Source organism: Acyrthosiphon pisum, chromosome A2 (assembly GCF_005508785.2).
Source record: "Acyrthosiphon pisum isolate AL4f chromosome A2, pea_aphid_22Mar2018_4r6ur, whole genome shotgun sequence".
Lineage (NCBI taxonomy): Eukaryota > Metazoa > Arthropoda > Insecta > Hemiptera > Aphididae > Acyrthosiphon > Acyrthosiphon pisum.
In genome coordinates, this window is record NC_042495.1 from 33,347,665 (window position 1) to 33,367,845 (window position 20,181).

Here is a 20,181-nt window from a genome sequence, read left to right on the forward strand (position 1 = left end):
AAATATGATTTTTTGGAACTTGATTCTTAGTAAATTATAGTATCATACTTTTCATATTCGTCGTATTTATAGTTAAATTATTATAATTTAAAATTTAGAAATATATGACTAATGTGTGATATACTGTTTTACTTAATTTCCAGATAGCAGGAGTTCGGACGTGTACTCTCTAAATAAGAAATATGAAATTATATATAAGATATTGAGATATATAACAGAACTTTAAACTAAGGCTTATCAGTTATCACTTATGATTAATAAGTTAATTTCAACTTGTAGATTCTGAGCGGAGCAATGAATGTATTGGATTTACAATGATATTGTGTTTTTTTTTTAAATTTTGTCATCGCGTATGGGGCAGTAAAATTGCTTTGATTTTGTAGTTAAAAATTTATAAAATGTTCAACTTTTAGAGCTAAGGATTGAAAATTCAAAACAAGATTCCACCCAAGTAGGATATTCTGTAACTAAAAAATATAAAAATACAGTTTTTTTATAGTTATTTTATATTCAAATTTGGACGAAATTACATATTAAATAACCAAGAATAACTATTTTGTTGTAATTAAAAAATATTTTTCGTGGTACTTGAAATTTCTCGTATATTATAATATACAAATATTGAAATATGATAATAATATAACATGCAATTAATATTAATTCAACGGCTACTGCTACCATATTAATAATAATGTCCTAACCTGACAAACTGTCTCCGCTCAGAATCGTTTTTTGTTTACAATGATATAATATCATTGAATTCAAATTTAACATCATCCATTACAGTGACCCAATGTTAACCTTCTGTACATCTAGTGTCTTAATTTGTTCATGTTTGTTGGTGGAATTGAAACATTTACCTATACCCCCCACACAACCCTCCAAAATAAAAATTTGGTTTACCTATATCATAAAAAAATTTGTTAGTCCAACCATTGGGATCTGTATAATGTATAATGTAAGTAGGGTACTTAAAAGTTAGTTAACTCATTACTTTTTTATCAAATTAACTTTAACCTAATAACATACAAATTAAGGAAAAACGGAAATTTTTACGCATAATCAGTTTTCGACAAAATCAATTATGGTTTTTAGTGTAACTCTAAAATAAATGAACATAAAAACATGACATTTTTACTGGTTGTTTATATTAGAATTTTCTATTAGCGAAAAAATTTGATTTGTTTTGAATTGTTTACGGACATTTTGAGTTTAAAATTTTGTTAGTTTTTTTATCCTATGAATGTCAATAAAAATTAATTTATTGGGTAAAAAAGCTTGAAAATTTAATACAAAGTTCCTGATATATTTCTTAAATAACAGTTAAAAAATAATAAAAATACAATTCGTAACGATTTGGTTCTAACTACGACCCTAAGGAGGGGCTAAAAAGTAAAACCTCATAGGGGGATAAATAGAATTACGGGGGGCTTTGCCCCCCTAGTTATGCCAATGCCGGCCTTACCTGCTACTTGCAAATATACATACAAACAATTGGCGATTGAAAGTGATAAGATGTTACGGGGACGCTGTGTATCATTTATATTTTATATTATGTTATTTTACTAGTTCCCCGTTACAGATCCACCCCCAGCCGACCAGATAATTGATGAGCTTTAAATCGCCAATAGCCGACGACCGCAGATAATAATAATAATAATAACATCTTATGGTCACGCTTTTTCGTTACGAAAATTTTTCTTTCAGACATCAAGCCAGGCCCATAGACAAAAGCTATACAATAGATTAATAATGCGTTAAGCAATGGGTTTTTGGTGGCATATGTAGTGAGAACAATGCGTGCTTCGTTGTATGTGTACCCATGGCGTGTTCAGACTGCGGTGGCTGAAGGGGCACAACAAATTTTTAAATTGTGAGACCTATTTTTTTTTTTTGAGACATGAAGAAACATATTCATTTTTTTGTTACAAAATTCACAATGGTGGAATATTTTTTAATTATGATCAAAAAGTATAACCATTGTCAAAACAAAAAAAAATACTTTTTTCTCATCCATTATACAAGGTAGACAACATACAAATTGTAAAACTATTAACTATAATCAGTAATAAATAATTTGAGTTTCTGACAAAATTTAAATAATTGTAACAAGTCGTAAAATAACTAAACACATTTTTGAAATGATAATCGGTAATTGGATATTTTCAGCTAATAAAACAATATTAGATAAAATCTCGGATAAAATAGTATTTAATCTGTGATATCACAGCGCAATACCCGGTAAATGGGCACAACAGTACCATTGCATGTTATGTAGTTATAAAGAATTGATGAACATAGAATTATAATGATCATATAATCACTATTTAATAAATGCGTAACTAAAAAAATTACAATTAATCAAAATCTATATGTACTGCAGGGTACACTTTTTTTTTTTATCCTGGCATGATTTTGTTGGAGGCAAAATCTGCCGGGGGGGCCAGTGCCCACCCGGCCCCTCCCGTAAACACGCCTATGTAGTGTACCTGATCGGTCGGAAAATACGTAATTGGTTATTCAATTATTAGTTATTATTAGGGCTAGGAAAATAAAGCACTAAAAACCTACAAAAAAAGGAATTAAAAAATTGCCAATAATGCTACAAAAAAAAGCATTTTAACCAAGAAAATGCAACTAAAAAAGACTTGAACATTTTTAAGTTTAGCTGAAAAATATTTTTAATATCATAAAATAATTTATTAAAAACATTTGTATATGTTCACACTAAGTAATTATTAGAACAACTAAGCACAATTTATAAATATTGAAAAAAATAAATTATAAACTGTTTTATTAAATGTCGATAAATGTCAACGTATTACGTAACCACTACTCCCACTCGGTAATCACTGACAAAATCTAAGAATCTATTTTCCGATAAGGCGATAATATTTCACTACGAAATAAAGAAATAAGTATATATAATAATACAGTTAAAATAAATTAATAAATAATAATTTAGATAAATATTTACGTAAATGTTCTAGAAATGTTAAATATGCGTATAATTTACAAACACTAATTAAAAAGCTAATAAACTGACAAAAAAGTACCAAAAAAGCATTTATTTACAAATATCATAAGAAAATGCAAAAAAGCAAAATTAAAATTGCATATTTGAACTCTGTGATGAATGAATCGAATTTTGTTTTTGATTGGCTATGTCCTGTAGTACTATGAAAGAAAATGCAAATGCTACAAAATCCTAGCCCTATAGTTATTACCAATAACGATGCCTACGATTATGGTAAACTATTTACACGGATTACGGTGACAAGTATAATAGTCCCTCACGGCACTGCTTGCCGCTCGGCTGGTGCGCACTTTCTCTCCAGTCTTCATATTGCCTATATCGAACTCCTAGAAATCGGTGTAAACAGAAAATACGACGTGTTGTTCAACGGCACAGAACCGAATTGGCTACACTGAATTCTAACTACGATTTCATTTTAATTTCCGTTGAAATTTCGAATCTTATCACTGTTCATTTGTAGTTTACTGATAATTGTTGATCGACAATTTGTTATTCCGAATCAATGTACCCGCCAAACCGCGGTCTTACCGTTGTCTTATTCTGTGGTTATGCCTTAGAATATTCGTAAGTCGTAAATCGTAACTGCTCATTGTCGCTGAGCTTTACTGCGGTCCGCGGCAATTTTTGTTAGGTATGACATTGTATACTTTTGTAATATTTTATTATGCATTTGTTTCAAACCAACACCGAGCGGCACTTTAACACTAATTTTTCTTTACTACAGATCACGAGCAAATGAACAATACCAATCGTCGTTAATTCGTCAGTTTGTAATGGAGTCCTCGATACCTAACACTAGTACGAGTAAGTATTTAAATTATTAATATTCATCAAAAATGTATAGGTACCTAGTTTGTTAATTGACAATTGGAAAGTCACCTACCCTCTTTTACATTAATTTTATCGTATATTATATAATCGTATATAACCCGTTAGTCTTGTATTGCATTAAAATATTCGTACTATGTAAGACAGTTTAGGTAGTTGTGATTACGTTTTATATCAACAGTTTTTTGTTAATTAATCATGAATAATGATCATTTATTCAATGTAAATAGTTCATATTCTAAACAACATACTAAGAATTCTGTTTACCTTAGGTTACTATTTTAAGTTTGGACCATCTAAAATCACTACAACAAAATTAGTTATTTTTAATTACTTAACGAGTGTAACAATTTAACCATCAATATTCCTATAAAATGTTAATGTGGAAAAATATGCTGCTAGTGATAAGAGTTTCAATTTATTAATGTATGTTTTCCCCGCACACGTCTGGACATTGTTTGACGTCATGACGCCGTCTTGTTTGACACAGCAGATAACCCGTTCTTTTATTAATTTTATGATATAGACAATTTAAACTATATACACGTCAGCAGACTCAGATCCAGAAGATTTTAACAAGGGGTGCTCAAACAAAAAAATGTGGGCAAGTGGGTGTTGCTCTCAGTGCCGGATCTAAGTCTCAGGAGGCCGGAGTGCAACTACCAATTGGAGGCCCCTTAAAAAAAGTTTGATCAACATTACGCTTATCTTTTTATTAGATACGTGTCGTCGTGTTGATATAATATATTATATATATTAAGCAAACTAAAAAACAACATTTAAATACCATAATTTAATACCTAGGTAAATTATGAAATTATACATTCACTCACTGTTCTCATACCTATCATACCTCGCTTAGATATGATTTATCAGTGGCGTGGCAAAGTGAAATACTTAAATTTAAAATGTCTGTAAACAGTTCAAAATGGGTCAAAATATTTTATACATTTCATCAAATATGGGAATTGATAGTTGTTAAATTGTGTAAATTTCAAGTATCTACCGTCTACAGTTATTCGTGTTTTAATTATTGAATTACATCAAAATAAGAAAATTGCTATACATGCCTACATGAGAAATCAAGAGAATATCCAATGATGAAAAATTTAATTTGACTTTCCAGTTGACATACATAATGAGGAATCTTGTATTAAATAATTTCCAATGTTAGATTTAAAAACAAACATTTTGATCAATTTCTAACTCAAAATAATTGGCACATTTTCGATTTTTTTTTTTGTAGTTTGTCAAAATTTGAACTTTAAATGCTTATAAGAAAAAATTGTGACTATATTTTTAATATTTTTCAACTGCCACTGAAACAATATATATTAAATGTTCAAGCTTTAAAATTTTATTGACTTTATAGAAAAAAAACTAACAAAATTGGAAACTGAAAATGTTTATAAACCATTCAAAACAAGTCAAATTATTGTGCATAGAAAATGCTAATATAAACATTCAGTGAAAATGTAATGTATCTACAGTTATTTGTCTTAGAATTACACCAAAAACCAAAATTGATTTTGCTTAAAAAATTTCCGTTTTTCCTTAATTTTTATTTTGTTTTTCCTGGCGCTTTTAAAACTATTGGAATTTTAATTTTGAACTTTGAATGAACCAATAGATTTACTTTCCAATCGGTCGAGATACTGTTGAAGAAAATTGAAGCAGGTGTACCAAATATGGTGATGACAGAAAAAAAACAATTAAAACATAAATTATAAAAAAACACACCATCCACACATCGTTCCGCTCAGAATCTAAAAATAAAAATGGTTACACCTTTCTGTTTTAGATTATATAATCTTACATACAAATTTATTTTATTAGTGGCTTACAGTGTCTAAGTGCCCGTATTACAATCGTTGAACTAAGGTTAAACCACCGAATTCGGCTGGTAAAATCAGTGGGTTAGGTTTAAACTATGATTGTAAAACAGGCCCTTAGATGACAGGGGGTGCACAACTGCGCACTTATAAGTAACAGTACTCAACATTTAGGTTTAATTTTGTATTTAACATAGGAATTGCAAAACTTATTTTATAACATTTATAATGGTAGTCTTTCTAGGGCCCTGGCAAGTATAAAACAAACATTTATCTTTGTCTGTGGTAAAAACTAAACATACCACTTATAATGTCACTGGATTAGACACAAATAAAAACTTTTATCAATTTTTATTTTTAATCAACAATGTATGTATATTAATAATCCCTATAATTTTTAGGTTCAGCTAAGTCTGTTGCATTAAGTTATGAAATGGATAGTTCCAATGAAGAAATTGGTAAGTAATATTTTAAAACTGAGGATATAGGTATAGTCCGGCCCACGAGAGTCCATACGTAAACCGCGCATTGATACTGACGGTCGCGACAGCTGCCGGCCAAATTTTCTCCCACCATAGTGCTGTTCCCACCACTCGGCAACGTGAATACAGCGGGTTATAAAAACACGACTAACGACGGCTGTCGGCGATCGTTGCCGGCCGGTTTCCGATCGGTAGATTCAGCGTATGGAAGGGGAACCGATGCGCAGCGACGGACGCGTTCTGACATATGGACTCTCGTGGGCCTGACTATAGGTAATAATTCTACCAAAACCTATTTTTAGGGCTTAGATTTTGAAGCAATAACAAGTTTTTACCACTCAACTTGTATGTGTTTTTCATCCATATATACTAAAATATGCTATTTTTTCAATAGGATTTTTATAATAACTTTTTAATTTTGAACTTCTATTAATTTGTGAATTTTACATAAATAATTAAAATATAAACAAATGGGTATCCTACTTTTTATTAATTTATATTTCATGCTTATTTAAAAATAAACATATTGATAATTATTTTTATTCATTCTACACATCTACAACCATTTATAATTAATGATGAGTTTGATATTTTTTTTTTTTTTTTTGTCATATTTGTTTTTTATTTGTACAATCTGTATAAAAAAAAATATTTACAATAAGTACAATGGAGATAATGATAATATATTGGTAATTGGACATGGTTGACTTGTTGAAGAGACTATTCATTAATAGCACTTCATGGCAGGATGGTGGACTAGTAGGTCACGGCACCAGCTACACTTTAAACGTCGGCCAGGGTCGCCCGGGATTGTTCGGCAAGATAGGTTTTGGATGAGAGGGTTTTGGTGATTTGAAAGTTTAAGGTGGAAACGTTTATATAGGGTTTTGGCGACGTTTTTTACTGTCGGAATGAGGAGGTCCCTGTGGAGGGTATCATTTGTAACATAAAAAGGGGCTTTAGTTATCTGCCTGAGGCATTTGGATTGAAATGTTTGGATTCGGTTTATATTGGAGTCTTTGGCTGAACCCCAGAGTTGGATTCCGTAGGTCCAGATAGGTTTGAGGAGTACTTTGTACATGAGGATTTTATTGTGTAGTGAGAGATGTTTGTTTGATATTTAAGTATTAATTTATTTGGTGATATTTAAATCAATTATCTTTATACTTTTATTTATAACTTATGATGTTCAGTATGCATATATATATACTTTTTAATATTTTAATTTTAAATAGGTTAATTAAATTCTAAAACCTAAAACAGTTAATAGTAGAATATATTTTAAATTATAATTGTTTGTTGTTTTTAGACCAACAAGTTTTACGGGAAGCTGGAGAACAAACTATTAATGCAGAATGGTCAGCCACAGTATCGGCATTAAATTCATCAGACACAACTTCAAGTAATTCCTATATTAATATTGAGACATTAAAAGAGTGTTGTGCTAATCCTTCAGATACTCTTAAAGATAAAGAAGATTTTATGGTTATTGAATCTTCTTCTACTGTTGTAAATATATCAAAATTCAATGACACAAAATATTATTCAGAATGTAAAACCACAGCATTTCAAAAAAAACACAAACCACTTTCTCAAAACGTTAGTCGTTGTTTTGAGAATATTCTAGATGATGATAGTCAAATGGAGATAACTCAGAGTAGTATTTGTTTAAATCGTTTTCAAAAGCGTAAAAGATTGATGCCACCAAATGATGAAGATTTTATTGAAATTAATAATTCCAATTACAGTGGCTCAAATAGTATGGAAGTAAGCATGATGAAGTCTCCAAAATTCAGTTTTTCCAGGAAAAAAAAGGATCAATTTGAAATACCAGATTATAATTTGTCTGCCACAGACAATGATTCAATTGCTAATGAAACTAATATATCTAAAAGAAAAGAAAATGCATCAAATTGCTCTCTTGTTGTAAACGATAGTTCCAATAATATGAAGAATGCGTCAAGAACAGAAGTCCTTACCCACAAATTCAGCCTAAAAACAATTGGTGTAGCTGATTCTGTTTTTGAAAATATTATCAACAATTCAAGCATTATATCTGATATTACATTGAACAGTAAGAAAACATCCTTGAATGACACTACATTATCAAATGTTAACAACACATCAGTTTTTAGTAAAATGGACTTGTCTAATTTAAACCATACCTATGATATACCTAATAATACTAATTCTACTTCAATCAAAGCTTCAATTGCTGGTGATGCTAATATACCTCAGGTAAAACAAAATACTGTTTTTAAAAAGCCATCAAATTTATCTATTCTTGTAAATGATAGCTCTAACAATATCATGGATGTATCCAAAACGGAAGTATTAGCACAAAAATTCAGCAGAAAATCAATTCATGTACCTGATTCTGCATTTGACAACATTATTGATGATTCAAGCATGACATCTAATATTGGATTAAATAACATGAAAACATCCTTGAATGAGACCTCAGTGTCAAATATTAACAACAGTAAAATGGACATGTCACATTTAAACTATACCTATGATATACCTACAAATATTAATACTCCTAAAATTGATGTTATTATTGCTGGTGAAGCTAATATACCTAAAGTAAAACAAAATACTGATTTTAAAAAACCTTCAAATTCGTCTATAGTAGTAAATGATAGTTCTAACAATATCATTGATGTATCCAAAACAGAAGTCTTAACACACAAGTTCAACCGAAAAACAATTGATGTAGCTGATTCTGTATTTGAAAATATTATTAATAATTCAAGCATTACATCTGATATTACGTTACATCATAATCATACATTCTCGAATGAACCGCTAGTGTTAAATGTTAATAATCCAGTGCTTAATAAAATTGATGTGTCTAATTTAAACCATACATATGATATCCCCACAAATAATACTTCTACAATTGACATTCCTATTACTGGTGATGCTAATATACCTAAAGTAAAACAAAATACTGATTTAAAAAAACCTTCATATTTATCTATAGTTGTAAATGATAGCTCTAACAATGTCATGGATGTATCTAAACCAGAAGTCCTTACACACAAGTTCAGCCGAAAAACAATTGATGTAACTCATTCTGTATTTGACAATATTATTAATGATTCAAGCATGACATCTGATATCACATTAAGTAACAAGAAGGTATCCTTGATTGAAACGTCAGTATCAAATGATAACTCTCCAGTTTTTAGTACAACGGACGTTTCTAATTCAAATCACACCTATGATATACCTATGAATAACAGTACTACTCTTTTGGATGCTATTGTTGAACATGATAAAAATATGTCTGAAACTCCAATTTCATTTCAAAACAACAGATCTAAAAGCTTTAATCTACGTCCACTAAAATTTAATTTTAGTAATAAATTTGGTCGCCATAGTCTGAGTTTACAAGAAAACAGTCCAAGATTTGATGGAGTAAAGCAACACAACATTTCATTAAATACTGATTTTAGCAAAAACTCTGGAGAAGAATCTAATACTTTTCTTAAATCTGCTAATAATAGTAATGTGAACTTGAAGTCACATCCACACTTTTCTATAATTCGAGAAATATCACCACTTGATGATCCATTATTAACCAATACATTAAATCAAGAACAACTTCAATCAAACCATTCAATTATTTCCAATTCTAATAATAAAGATTTTTTATTGTCAAATACCACTAATAAATCATTAGAAAGTAATGAATTCCAAAAAAATCAATCAAAACATTCAATGAGTTCTACTTCGAGTAATGAAGGTTTAACTTTGTTAAATTCTACTAGTGGATTATTGGGAAGCTACAGTTCATCGAGAACTCAATCAAGGTTATTGACATCTAAACAATCAAAAAGTTCTACTTCAACTAATAATACATTAAATTTGTCTATAGAATCATTAGACAAATCACAGAATGATCAATCTAAGCATTTAATAAGCTCTACTTCAAATAATGAAGACTTAACATTAACAAATTCAACAACTGGATTTTCAGGAAGACGTTGTTCATCTAGAAATAAATCAACATCATCTGAACATTCAACAAGCGTTATTTCAAACCATGACAGTTTAACTTCATTAAATGCCACTACAGAAGTATCAGTAGGTGGTAGATTGTCAAGAAATCGATCTCAACATTCAACAAGTGTTGTTTCAAACAATGATAATTTAACATTGTTGAATACTACTATGGAATCATTAAAAAGTAATGAATCTCAAAAAACACAATCAAAGCATTCTATAAGTCCCACTTCATATAATGAAAGTTTAAAATCAACAAATTCTACTGCTGGATCTTCAGGAAGACGTAGTTCGTCTAGAAATAAATCATCATCAACATCATCAAGCAATGCAACAAGTGCTATTTCAATAAATGACAGTGTAGCATCGTTAAATGATAGTAATGAAATGTCAGTGAGTGGTAGATCATCGAGAAATCAATCTAAACATTCAACTAGTGTTATTTCAAACAATGATAATTTAACATTGTTGAATACTACTATGGAATCATTAAAAAGTAATGAATCTCAAAAAACACAATCAAAGCATTCTATAAGTCCCACTTCATATAATGAAAGTTTAAAATCAACAAATTCTACTGCTGGATCTTCAGGAAGACGTAGTTCGTCTAGAAATAAATCATCATCAACATCATCAAGCAATGCAACAAGTGCTATTTCAATAAATGACAGTGTAGCATCGTTAAATGATAGTAATGAAATGTCAGTGAGTGGTAGATCATCGAGAAATCAATCTAAACATTCAACTAGTGTTATTTCAAACAATGATAATTTAACATTGTTGAATACTACTATGGAATCATTAAAAAGTAATGAATCTCAAAAAACACAATCAAAGCATTCTATAAGTCCCACTTCATATAATGAAAGTTTAAAATCAACAAATTCTACTGCTGGATCTTCAGGAAGACGTAGTTCGTCTAGAAATAAATCATCATCAACATCATCAAGCAATGCAACAAGTGCTATTTCAATAAATGACAGTGTTGCATCGTTAAATGATAGTAATGAAATGTCAGTGAGTGGTAGATCATCGAGAAATCAATCTAAACATTCAACTAGTGTTATTTCAAACAATGATAATTTAACATTGTTGAATACTACTATGGAATCATTAAAAAGTAATGAATCTCATAAAACACAATCAAAGCATTCTATAAGTCCCACTTCATATAATAAAAGTTTAAAATTAACAAATTCTACTGCTGGATCTTCAGGAAGACGTAGTTCGTCTAGAAATAAATCATCATCAACATCATCAAGCAATGCAACAAGTGCTATTTCAAAAAATGACAGTGTAACGTTGTTAATTGACAGTAAAGAAATATCAGTAGGTGGTAGATCGTTGAGAAATAAATCTAAACATTCAACAAGTGTTATTTCTAACCCTGATCGTTTACCATTGGTAAACACCGCCACTATGGAATCATTAGAAAGTAATGAATCTCCAAAAACACAATCAAAGCGTTCTATAAGTCCCACTTCATATAATGAAAGTTTAAAATCAACAAATTCTACTACTGGATCTCCAGTAAGACGTACTTTGTCTAGAAATAAATCATCAACATCATCTAAGCATTCAACAAGTGCTAATCCAAACAATGATAGTGTAACATTGTTAAATGACAGTAAAGAAATATCAATAGGTGATAGATCTTTGAGAAATCAATCTAAACATTCAAAAAGTGTTATTTTAAACAATGATAATTTAACATTGTTAAATACCACAATGGAATCATTAAAAACTAAAGGATCTCGGAAAAGACAGTCAAAGCGTTCTTTAAGTCCCACTTCATATAATGAAAGTTTAAAATCAACAAATTCTACTACTGGATTTTCAGGAAGTCGTAGTTCGTCTAGAAATAAATCATCATTATTGACATCTAAACATTCAACAAGTGTTATTTCAAACAGTGATGGTCTAACATCGTTAAATGCCACTACAGAAATTTCAGTAGGTAATAGATTGTCGCAACATTCTACATGTGTTATTTCTAACCATGGCAGTTTACCATTGTTTAACCCCGCCACTATGGGATTTTCAGAAAGTAAAGAATCTCCAAAAACTCAATCAACAAGTCCTACTTTAAACATTGACAATTTAACAACATTGAATACCACTACTGAATCATTAAAACAAAATGTATTTTCAATAAATGGATCAATTTCAAAACATTCTTCATTGATTAACAGCGAAAAGACATCTATTGATACATTAATGCTTGGAGATGTTATAAATAATGTTAGTAAAATGTCTACTCGATCATCAAAACGAAAAAGCAATTGTTCGGGTAATGTGAAACCTATAACTTCAATTATTATTGATGGATTATCTAATAGTGATGGTTTAACAATTAAAAATACTACTACCGGACCTTTGGAACAAAAGATATTGTCAATAAATCAATTAAATTCTTCACCAAATATTTCTACAAAAACGTCCAACAATGGATTGATACTAGAAGATGATACAAATAATATTAGTAAAATGTATGCTTCATCATCCAAACAAAAAAACAAATCTTATGATGATATCGAACAATTAATGCCAAATATTACTGATGGCCCATTGGTAGAAAATAGACCGTCTAAAACTAGAGTATTGAGATCTTCTCGGTATATGAATAAAAATAAATCTTTGCCAACTAAATCATTGACGTCAGAAAATGATGTAGATAATTTATCTATTGGTTCTACCAGAACTTCTAAACACATGGCTAATTTTAATAATGAAACTTTTGATAATAATTCTGATAATTCATTATTTTGGACAACATTACCTGATGAATCCACAAACATATCAAGTATCAAGAATGTTAATATGAATACATTTCAAACGCCTAAGAGAAATAAATTATCTATTGCAGAAAATATAGTTAATACAATTAAAATCATGTCAACAAATAAACGAAAATCTACTCATCCAGGTGCTTTTGAACTTGATGATCATAATGATGGACCAAGATCATTAGTAACACGTTCACGTTCATGTAATCGCAGTCCTTCAATTCTAACTGTAGTGTTTGGTAGACAAAAAACCTCGGAGTCAACATCATCGTTCACACAATCTCCCTCTGAAATTATTTTTGATGAATCACAAGTTGAAGATAATGTAAAACAAAAGTTTAAGTCTCTGTATAAGAAAGAATATTGGATTACCAAACGTCTTTACAAGTTTTTAATTATTAAACTGCAACCAAATTATAATATATATTCAGTGAAGTATGCAGAAAAGTTTGTCAAATATTTAGCACAGTCATTAAAGCAAATTCTTAAAGATAAAGTAAATTTGCAGTTGTATACAGATATGTTGAGATACCACATGGCGAGGTATCACATCATCAAAGATACATTTGATTACATAGGATTTTTGTGTGATTACATTCCAATGGAATATTATAAAAAGTTAGTTCCTGGGTGGAACCTTGAGACATCAGCAGTAAAATTTGATCCACAAAAATATTATGTTCCTCTCATGGAAGATGAAGAATTCTTAAATTATATTATGGAACACCTTAATGAAGCTTAATTTAGTATACCTCTATTTACCACCAATAATTGGTGTTTTTTTCTATATTTTATTATTATTATTATTAATATACTGTATGAAGTAAATTAAAGAAGATATTTTATTTTATAGTTTATTATTTATTAAATTGTCAGTTTAATGTAATATGCAGAATTTAATTGATACCTAATTTGTACTTATTTTTAAAAATACATGTAATTTTTAATATTTTACAGCCAAACTTTTAATAATAAAACAGAATATTTTGTGTAATTGTGTGAAATTGTTTTAAAATTAAAAATAGTATTCTTTTAATGGTAGTCAGATTAATAGAATTTTTGGTTAAAAACTCATAATTTTGTTTTTCGCATAGTTAACACATTGACTGACATGCTTTGAGTTGAGAACATTTTACATCAAATGATATGATATTAGTTGCTTTAACGTATTAAAAATTAATCAAATATTGTTATACATGGCATGGCGCTATAGAAAAACACGTCGCATGTCAGTCAACATGTAAATGCCTATTTGTGCTAACCTAACTTACTTTTAGATTCTAAACGTAGCAATTAATGTATACGTTTTACAATTATATGTTGTTGTTTTTTATGTCTGAAGTCACTGCCTTTTTCTAGCAGAAAAAATTCTCTGATCATCAATTTTGGTGCAGGTTTTTTCATAGAAAATTGGATCTAGTTTGTTCTCTAAGGAAGTCAATATGGAAAACTGTCAGTACTTTTTAAAATAATCGGGAAAAACAAAAATGAAGAATGTAAATTTATTAAAATTTTTATATTATTTTTGAAGTAATTGTTAGGTAATCTTAGTTACCAAAACATTTGAACGTCCATATTTAGATTTATTTTAGGTTTTCTTCTATTTGATGAAAAATTGTTAGTTTGTAAAAAAAACTCAATATTTTAATATAGGGTTCCTCATTAGTTGAAATTACCTATACCTATTTACAAATATGAAAGATAAATTAGTACTTTTTAGAAGTATTCAAAATATGTCAATATCACAACAATTTGCAAATTATTTTGTAGTTAAAAATGTATAAAATTTAAAATGTTCATAGGTAAGGCTAGAAAATTGTTTAAAAGGTTCTTCATAAGTAGTTCATAATTGTAAGCAAAACATCACTGATAAATGTTTGATAATTGGTATCCAAATGTAATGTTTTTTGCAAAAATGAATTTAACCTACTTATTATTACTACTATCAGCAATATTAATAATATAAAATATCCTTAGATGACGCAGTCTCCGCTCAGAACCATTTTTTTATTCAATGATATATCACTGAATTCAAATTTAAAAATATGTCCGTTGAAGTGACTCAATCGACAACTACTATGCAGGGAAACTGCATGTCCACTAGCCACCTTTTTCAAACTATTTTGTTATGAGGTTATGAAACATGGACAATTTAATTTTTAATCTGGAGGTTCAAAATAATAATAATTATGTATCATATATTATAACTAGAGCCCGGAATTATATGCAATTTGCATATTTGTACTAAGTGTATGCACGTCTAGGGCTAAAATGTCTACGGCTCATCTCACACCAAATTTAATTGAATATTTTGCATATTCAGAGGATTATTGCATATTGGTTCATAAATGCATATTTAATGGGTTTTTAAAAAGTTATCTATTTTAATTTAAGATAAAAATTTAATACATTTTCGTAATTTTAAAGGAGAAAAAATTGTTGACAGGGTCTCTTACAAGAATATTGTTAAAGTATAGTCATTTTTGCAACACTCCATGAGATCGGATCACGTATTGATAATATTAGATTTACAACAATAAATCACATACACCCACATTTCGGCATACTATGTTTTTACTTCAACGATTAAGGTAGTAACTCAATATTACAAATTTTTTATAACATAATATTTACAGATGTTTTTATTATTTTTAATTTGTTTTTTTTTAAAGTTTTCTGAGAGTTTAAGATATTGTATTTTAACCAATCTAAAATTTGAAAAAATTAAGATTATAAAATATTGCATTTTAGTTTTTGAGTATTAAATGTTTAACTATTTAAATATTCTTTGGTTTCTGATGGAATATTTAAATTAAATCACATTTAATAATGTACCTTTAACATATGGTATATAATTGCATATTTACTATTTAGCCACTTTTTCCTTCTATATTTGACACTTTTTAAATGCTTATAAATCCGGGCTCCAATTATGACTAAAATAAAATATCAGTTTTCTTTAATATATTAAATTGTATGTATATTCAATGATTCATCATCTAATATGTGCTTATGATATATGACAGGGGTAGCATACCAATGGCACACGCATGTCAAAAGTTATTCGTCGGCCAAATTTACCCGTCACAGTAAAATAATTTTATTTAATTACTTAAAGAAAAAAATTAATAAAATAATTTATTCGTAAAAATTATGCCGTCAGTATTAATTTTAAATAAACTCAATATTTTTAATAACTTCTATAATATGTGAATGTTTATCTTGCACTGAATTATTCCAAATAAAAATTGCTAGTATTTCATTATAACATTCAAGACTACCAAAATACACTACTGATATTAAAATAATTTTGACTTTTTTAAGACATCCATCACAAAAAATTGTTTATAGGTACCAAAAAACATATATCACTGGCACCTGATTTTTTTTAAACTGATTACAAAATGTAAGCACTTGACCAGAATAGTTTTGTTACCTCTGGTATAGGATGCATCTAGATTTGACAATTTCAATTAAAAATTAAATGAGTAATTGCCAAATAATCTAAATAACACTGTGTATGATATATAGTTTATAGTATGTATAATGTATATTAACATAAAATTGTCAGAATACAGTGTTACAATTAAATTTAAAGTATTCAAATCAAATCTGAATTTCATGCCGATAAAAAAATTAATATTTTTACATTTTAGTAAGAAAAAGAAACCAATCATTCTGCTTTTTACTATAATTATTATAATTTTTAATCATAAAATACTACTTGAATTGATTTTCACTATTTGGATTCAATCTTAATACTCAAATTAGTCTAATACATATGCTACGTCGTTATTTTATGTATTAGTAACTAGTAACTACGATGATTTGATTTAAAATCACTAGTATTCAAAACACCTCTAGATACAATATATACAAAAGAAAAATCATTATAATAAAAAAAAATAGTTAAAATTCAATCTTGTAGTTTAATACGAATACATTATAATATAATTGGAAATTTAACAGTAATTACTAATTCATTATTAATTAAATCAATGAACACAATTATTTGAGTTGTTAAATTTAAAAATATTTATTCCAACTTAAGACTAAGGAAAATACTTTAACAAATAATCGGTCATTGTCGATATACAATCTGTACATAGACATTTCGCATGGTCTCAGCTCTGCTTAGGTAGATTGTCCATTCCCATTTGGTGTCTGGATGTTGGTATGTTTGGTGTTTCTTGAATTGTTTGATACATTGGATTCGATGTTTGGTTATGACTTCTATTATGTTGATTCCATGTTTCCTGTCCAATACCTCCTCTAACAATAACTTGTGATTGAGCTGCAAGATTAGGTGAATAGCGTTGATGTTGCTGCGGATGTCTGGAAGCAGGTATGGCATAATTTTGATGATATCTATGTTGCTGGAGAATCTGATTATCCATGGACGGTAAATAGTTAGATCTGGGGGGCAATGATGTTTCAACATGATTAGAAGGGGATGGTGCAACTTGATTCATCATATTTTGTGGAACCAATGGAATAGCTAGTCTAGCATTAACAGCTAATAAATGATCTCTACGTCTAGTAAATGTAGCCAATTCTTTTTCTAAGTCAATGTTTTCATTTTTTAGCTGATACAAACATGATAGTAATGATGCTACGTCAAAATGTTGCGCTTGTTCCATTAACAATGAACCTCCTTGTTCCCATTGCCGTTCGAGTAGATCTTCTAAACTTTGAGAACTATTTCCAATCCCATTAGTAAACCATTCTGGACCAGAAGCATTTGACTGAGGAGCATCGGTAGGAGGCTTTTGAACATGTCGATATAACTGGGGACCCATTAACAATGGTGGTCGATTAGTTGGTATATTATTTTCATTAAACTGCTTATGTGTCTTAATTTCTTCATTTAATGTATCAGTCATTTGTTGAGCCATGGTGGAATTTGGATTTAAAGCATTTCCCAACATATGCGGAGCATCAATACTGGATTCAAAATACTTTTGGTCGTTTGCTTCTTTATTTTTGGCAGTGATTGAGTTGGATATATTCATCATGTTTGGATCTTTAATCCATGTGTTCGTCATGTTTAATGGAGGGATACTTGGATCCATACAAGATAAATTTGGTTCTTCAATAATTTTTAATCCATCAGACTGTGATCCATCATTGACCATACAAAATTCCATTGAATTATCAATATTTTCGCACTTGATCTCTTTTTCAGTTTGTGTATCGTTGGGATACTGTTTAATACTGCCCACTGACACACTTTCCATTTTACCTTTTGGCTGGCGAGTCGCAGCTTGAGAATGATTTGTCGGAGTACTTTGTGGTTTGTCTTTGGATTCTTCATAAGTATTAAATGATGCCAATTTTTTTTTTTGATTTGGCTTGACCGTCATTGTCAATGTTTTCATGAGTAAATTCATCTAATGATATTTCAGATGCATTCTGAGGTCGGTATGGAGCAATGTGCTTTATTTTTAAATTGTTATTCTTTTTAAGTTTTGAATAATGATGTTTACAATATCCGACATACTGAACATTACGCCCGTGGTTTCCTGCTTCTTCGCACAACAATCCGACGTTTTGTGCACAAGTTACATGGAATCCTAATTTACAACCTCCTTTTTTACAAGTCATGCAAGCCCCATAAACTGAAACCTTAGGTTCTCTATTCTTTTCTTCACAAATATAGCAAATCTTTTTAAACCTATCAGGTGGTATTTCGCTTAATTTTATTGGTTCCATTATGTGAACATCTATAAAAGTCACTTCAGGAATAAACAAAGCACATACAACATGAGCCCAATTCCCATTTTCTGTTGGTTTAAGCGCGCCGTCTTTAGATGGACATAATTCACATATCACTTTAGCACTTGGATTTTTTTTAAGAGCCACACACTTATTACAGTACCACGATCCTTTTGGTACTACACGAATTCCATAACAAGCTTTGTGCACAGCAACATTGCAATTCCGACCATCGCAGTATACTAAAGGGTTATCGTCAAACGCTTTATCTTCACTACATACACTACAGTTTCCCAACATTTCTTTCATTGCTTTACCTGGAAAAAAATAAATTTTAGTTACATTAATATGGGTACACTCGAAAAAGTTCTTATTAAATATTTCAAAATATAAGATATACGAATAAATCGTGGAACATGCACAAATCTTAAGTCCTACATACCCAAATTTTGATCAAATAAACTCGGTTTATTTCGAAATAGAAATCTGGAATTGCATATTTAAATTGCAATAAATTACTCGTATCTATTTGATTATTACATTGAACTACGGTATTATATACTCCATAGTCCATATTATAACCATATCGTATTTAATACAGTACATTATTAATATTAAAATACTAAATAAATAGCATTCACTTAACATCAGACCAGCCGAGCGCCGACTGTATATACTATAATATAGTGTAGAATACATATATATCTGTTATCACCAAATAATCAATAACATAATATATTCCACCAACACTACGTAGGCTGGGCAAAGTAATACAGCAACAATCAAATAACAAACAGTACTTACGATTCATAAGATAAATTGCTGGTTATACGCCAGTTGTACATAATAACGACGACGGTCTGATATTCGCGGGTTATGAGCAAAATGAATACGTCCTACACTCGGAACTGTAGTCGATGAAACGAAACGAAAGAGAAGAAATTCAAATTTTCGAAAAATTGAAGACGACGCACGACGAACGAATGGCCAACGAAAAGCGTGTAACAAAAAGGGAAATATCGAGTAAATGTTAGTAAAACTGGTTATTATCAGAGGCGGCGGCGGCCGTCTACGGAGCGACAGTAGTTGTCGTCACCATAGAGCTGCTGCTCGGTAGTTGACCTCAAACACCGAAACACGGTTACAGACGGGTACGGACCTCGAATTCCGCGACACCGCCCTGCCATCAGTGCTGGTCGATTATAATAACCATATATAACTGAGAAAGAAAGAATATAGGAGTCCGCGTAAGGAACTGTATACATTTCGCTACTCTCTCGCTCACTCTAAATGGTACCCCTGGTTTCTCTCTCTAAGCGCTCTGTCCAGTTTGGCCGTTTGTGCTTATCGTACCGATGGAACGAAAATTAAATTATTTTGTGTTTGTGGAGGTCTTAACACAAATAATTATTGTATGATAAGACCTCTGCCAGAACGAGAGGCAACGATAAAAAAACAGTGTTTCTCTCTTCCCCGTTCCGGCCCATTCA

At 29.9% G+C, this 20,181-nt stretch overlaps 2 protein-coding genes across 2 annotated transcripts; one reads left to right on the forward strand and one right to left on the reverse strand.

Moving 5' to 3' along the window:
* The first annotated feature begins 3,407 nt into the window (after window positions 1-3,407).
* Window positions 3,408-13,925, forward strand: LOC100165416 (putative uncharacterized protein DDB_G0282133). The gene is made up of 4 exons (XM_001945718.5): window positions 3,408-3,668; window positions 3,762-3,841; window positions 6,099-6,155; window positions 7,489-13,925. Exons 2-4 carry the CDS (start codon window positions 3,811-3,813, stop codon window positions 13,716-13,718), a joined length of 6,318 nt encoding a protein of 2,105 aa, XP_001945753.2. The 5' UTR covers window positions 3,408-3,668; window positions 3,762-3,810; the 3' UTR covers window positions 13,719-13,925.
* Window positions 13,926-16,502: 2,577 nt separating this feature from the next.
* Window positions 16,503-19,906, reverse strand: LOC100167457 (protein AF-10). Its single transcript, XM_001945665.5, is given in 3 exon segments — window positions 16,503-18,301; window positions 18,303-19,008; window positions 19,496-19,906. Coding segments are annotated over 3 exon segments (1,914 nt in total). The 5' UTR covers window positions 19,503-19,906; the 3' UTR covers window positions 16,503-17,100.
* Window positions 19,907-20,181: the final 275 nt, after the last annotated feature.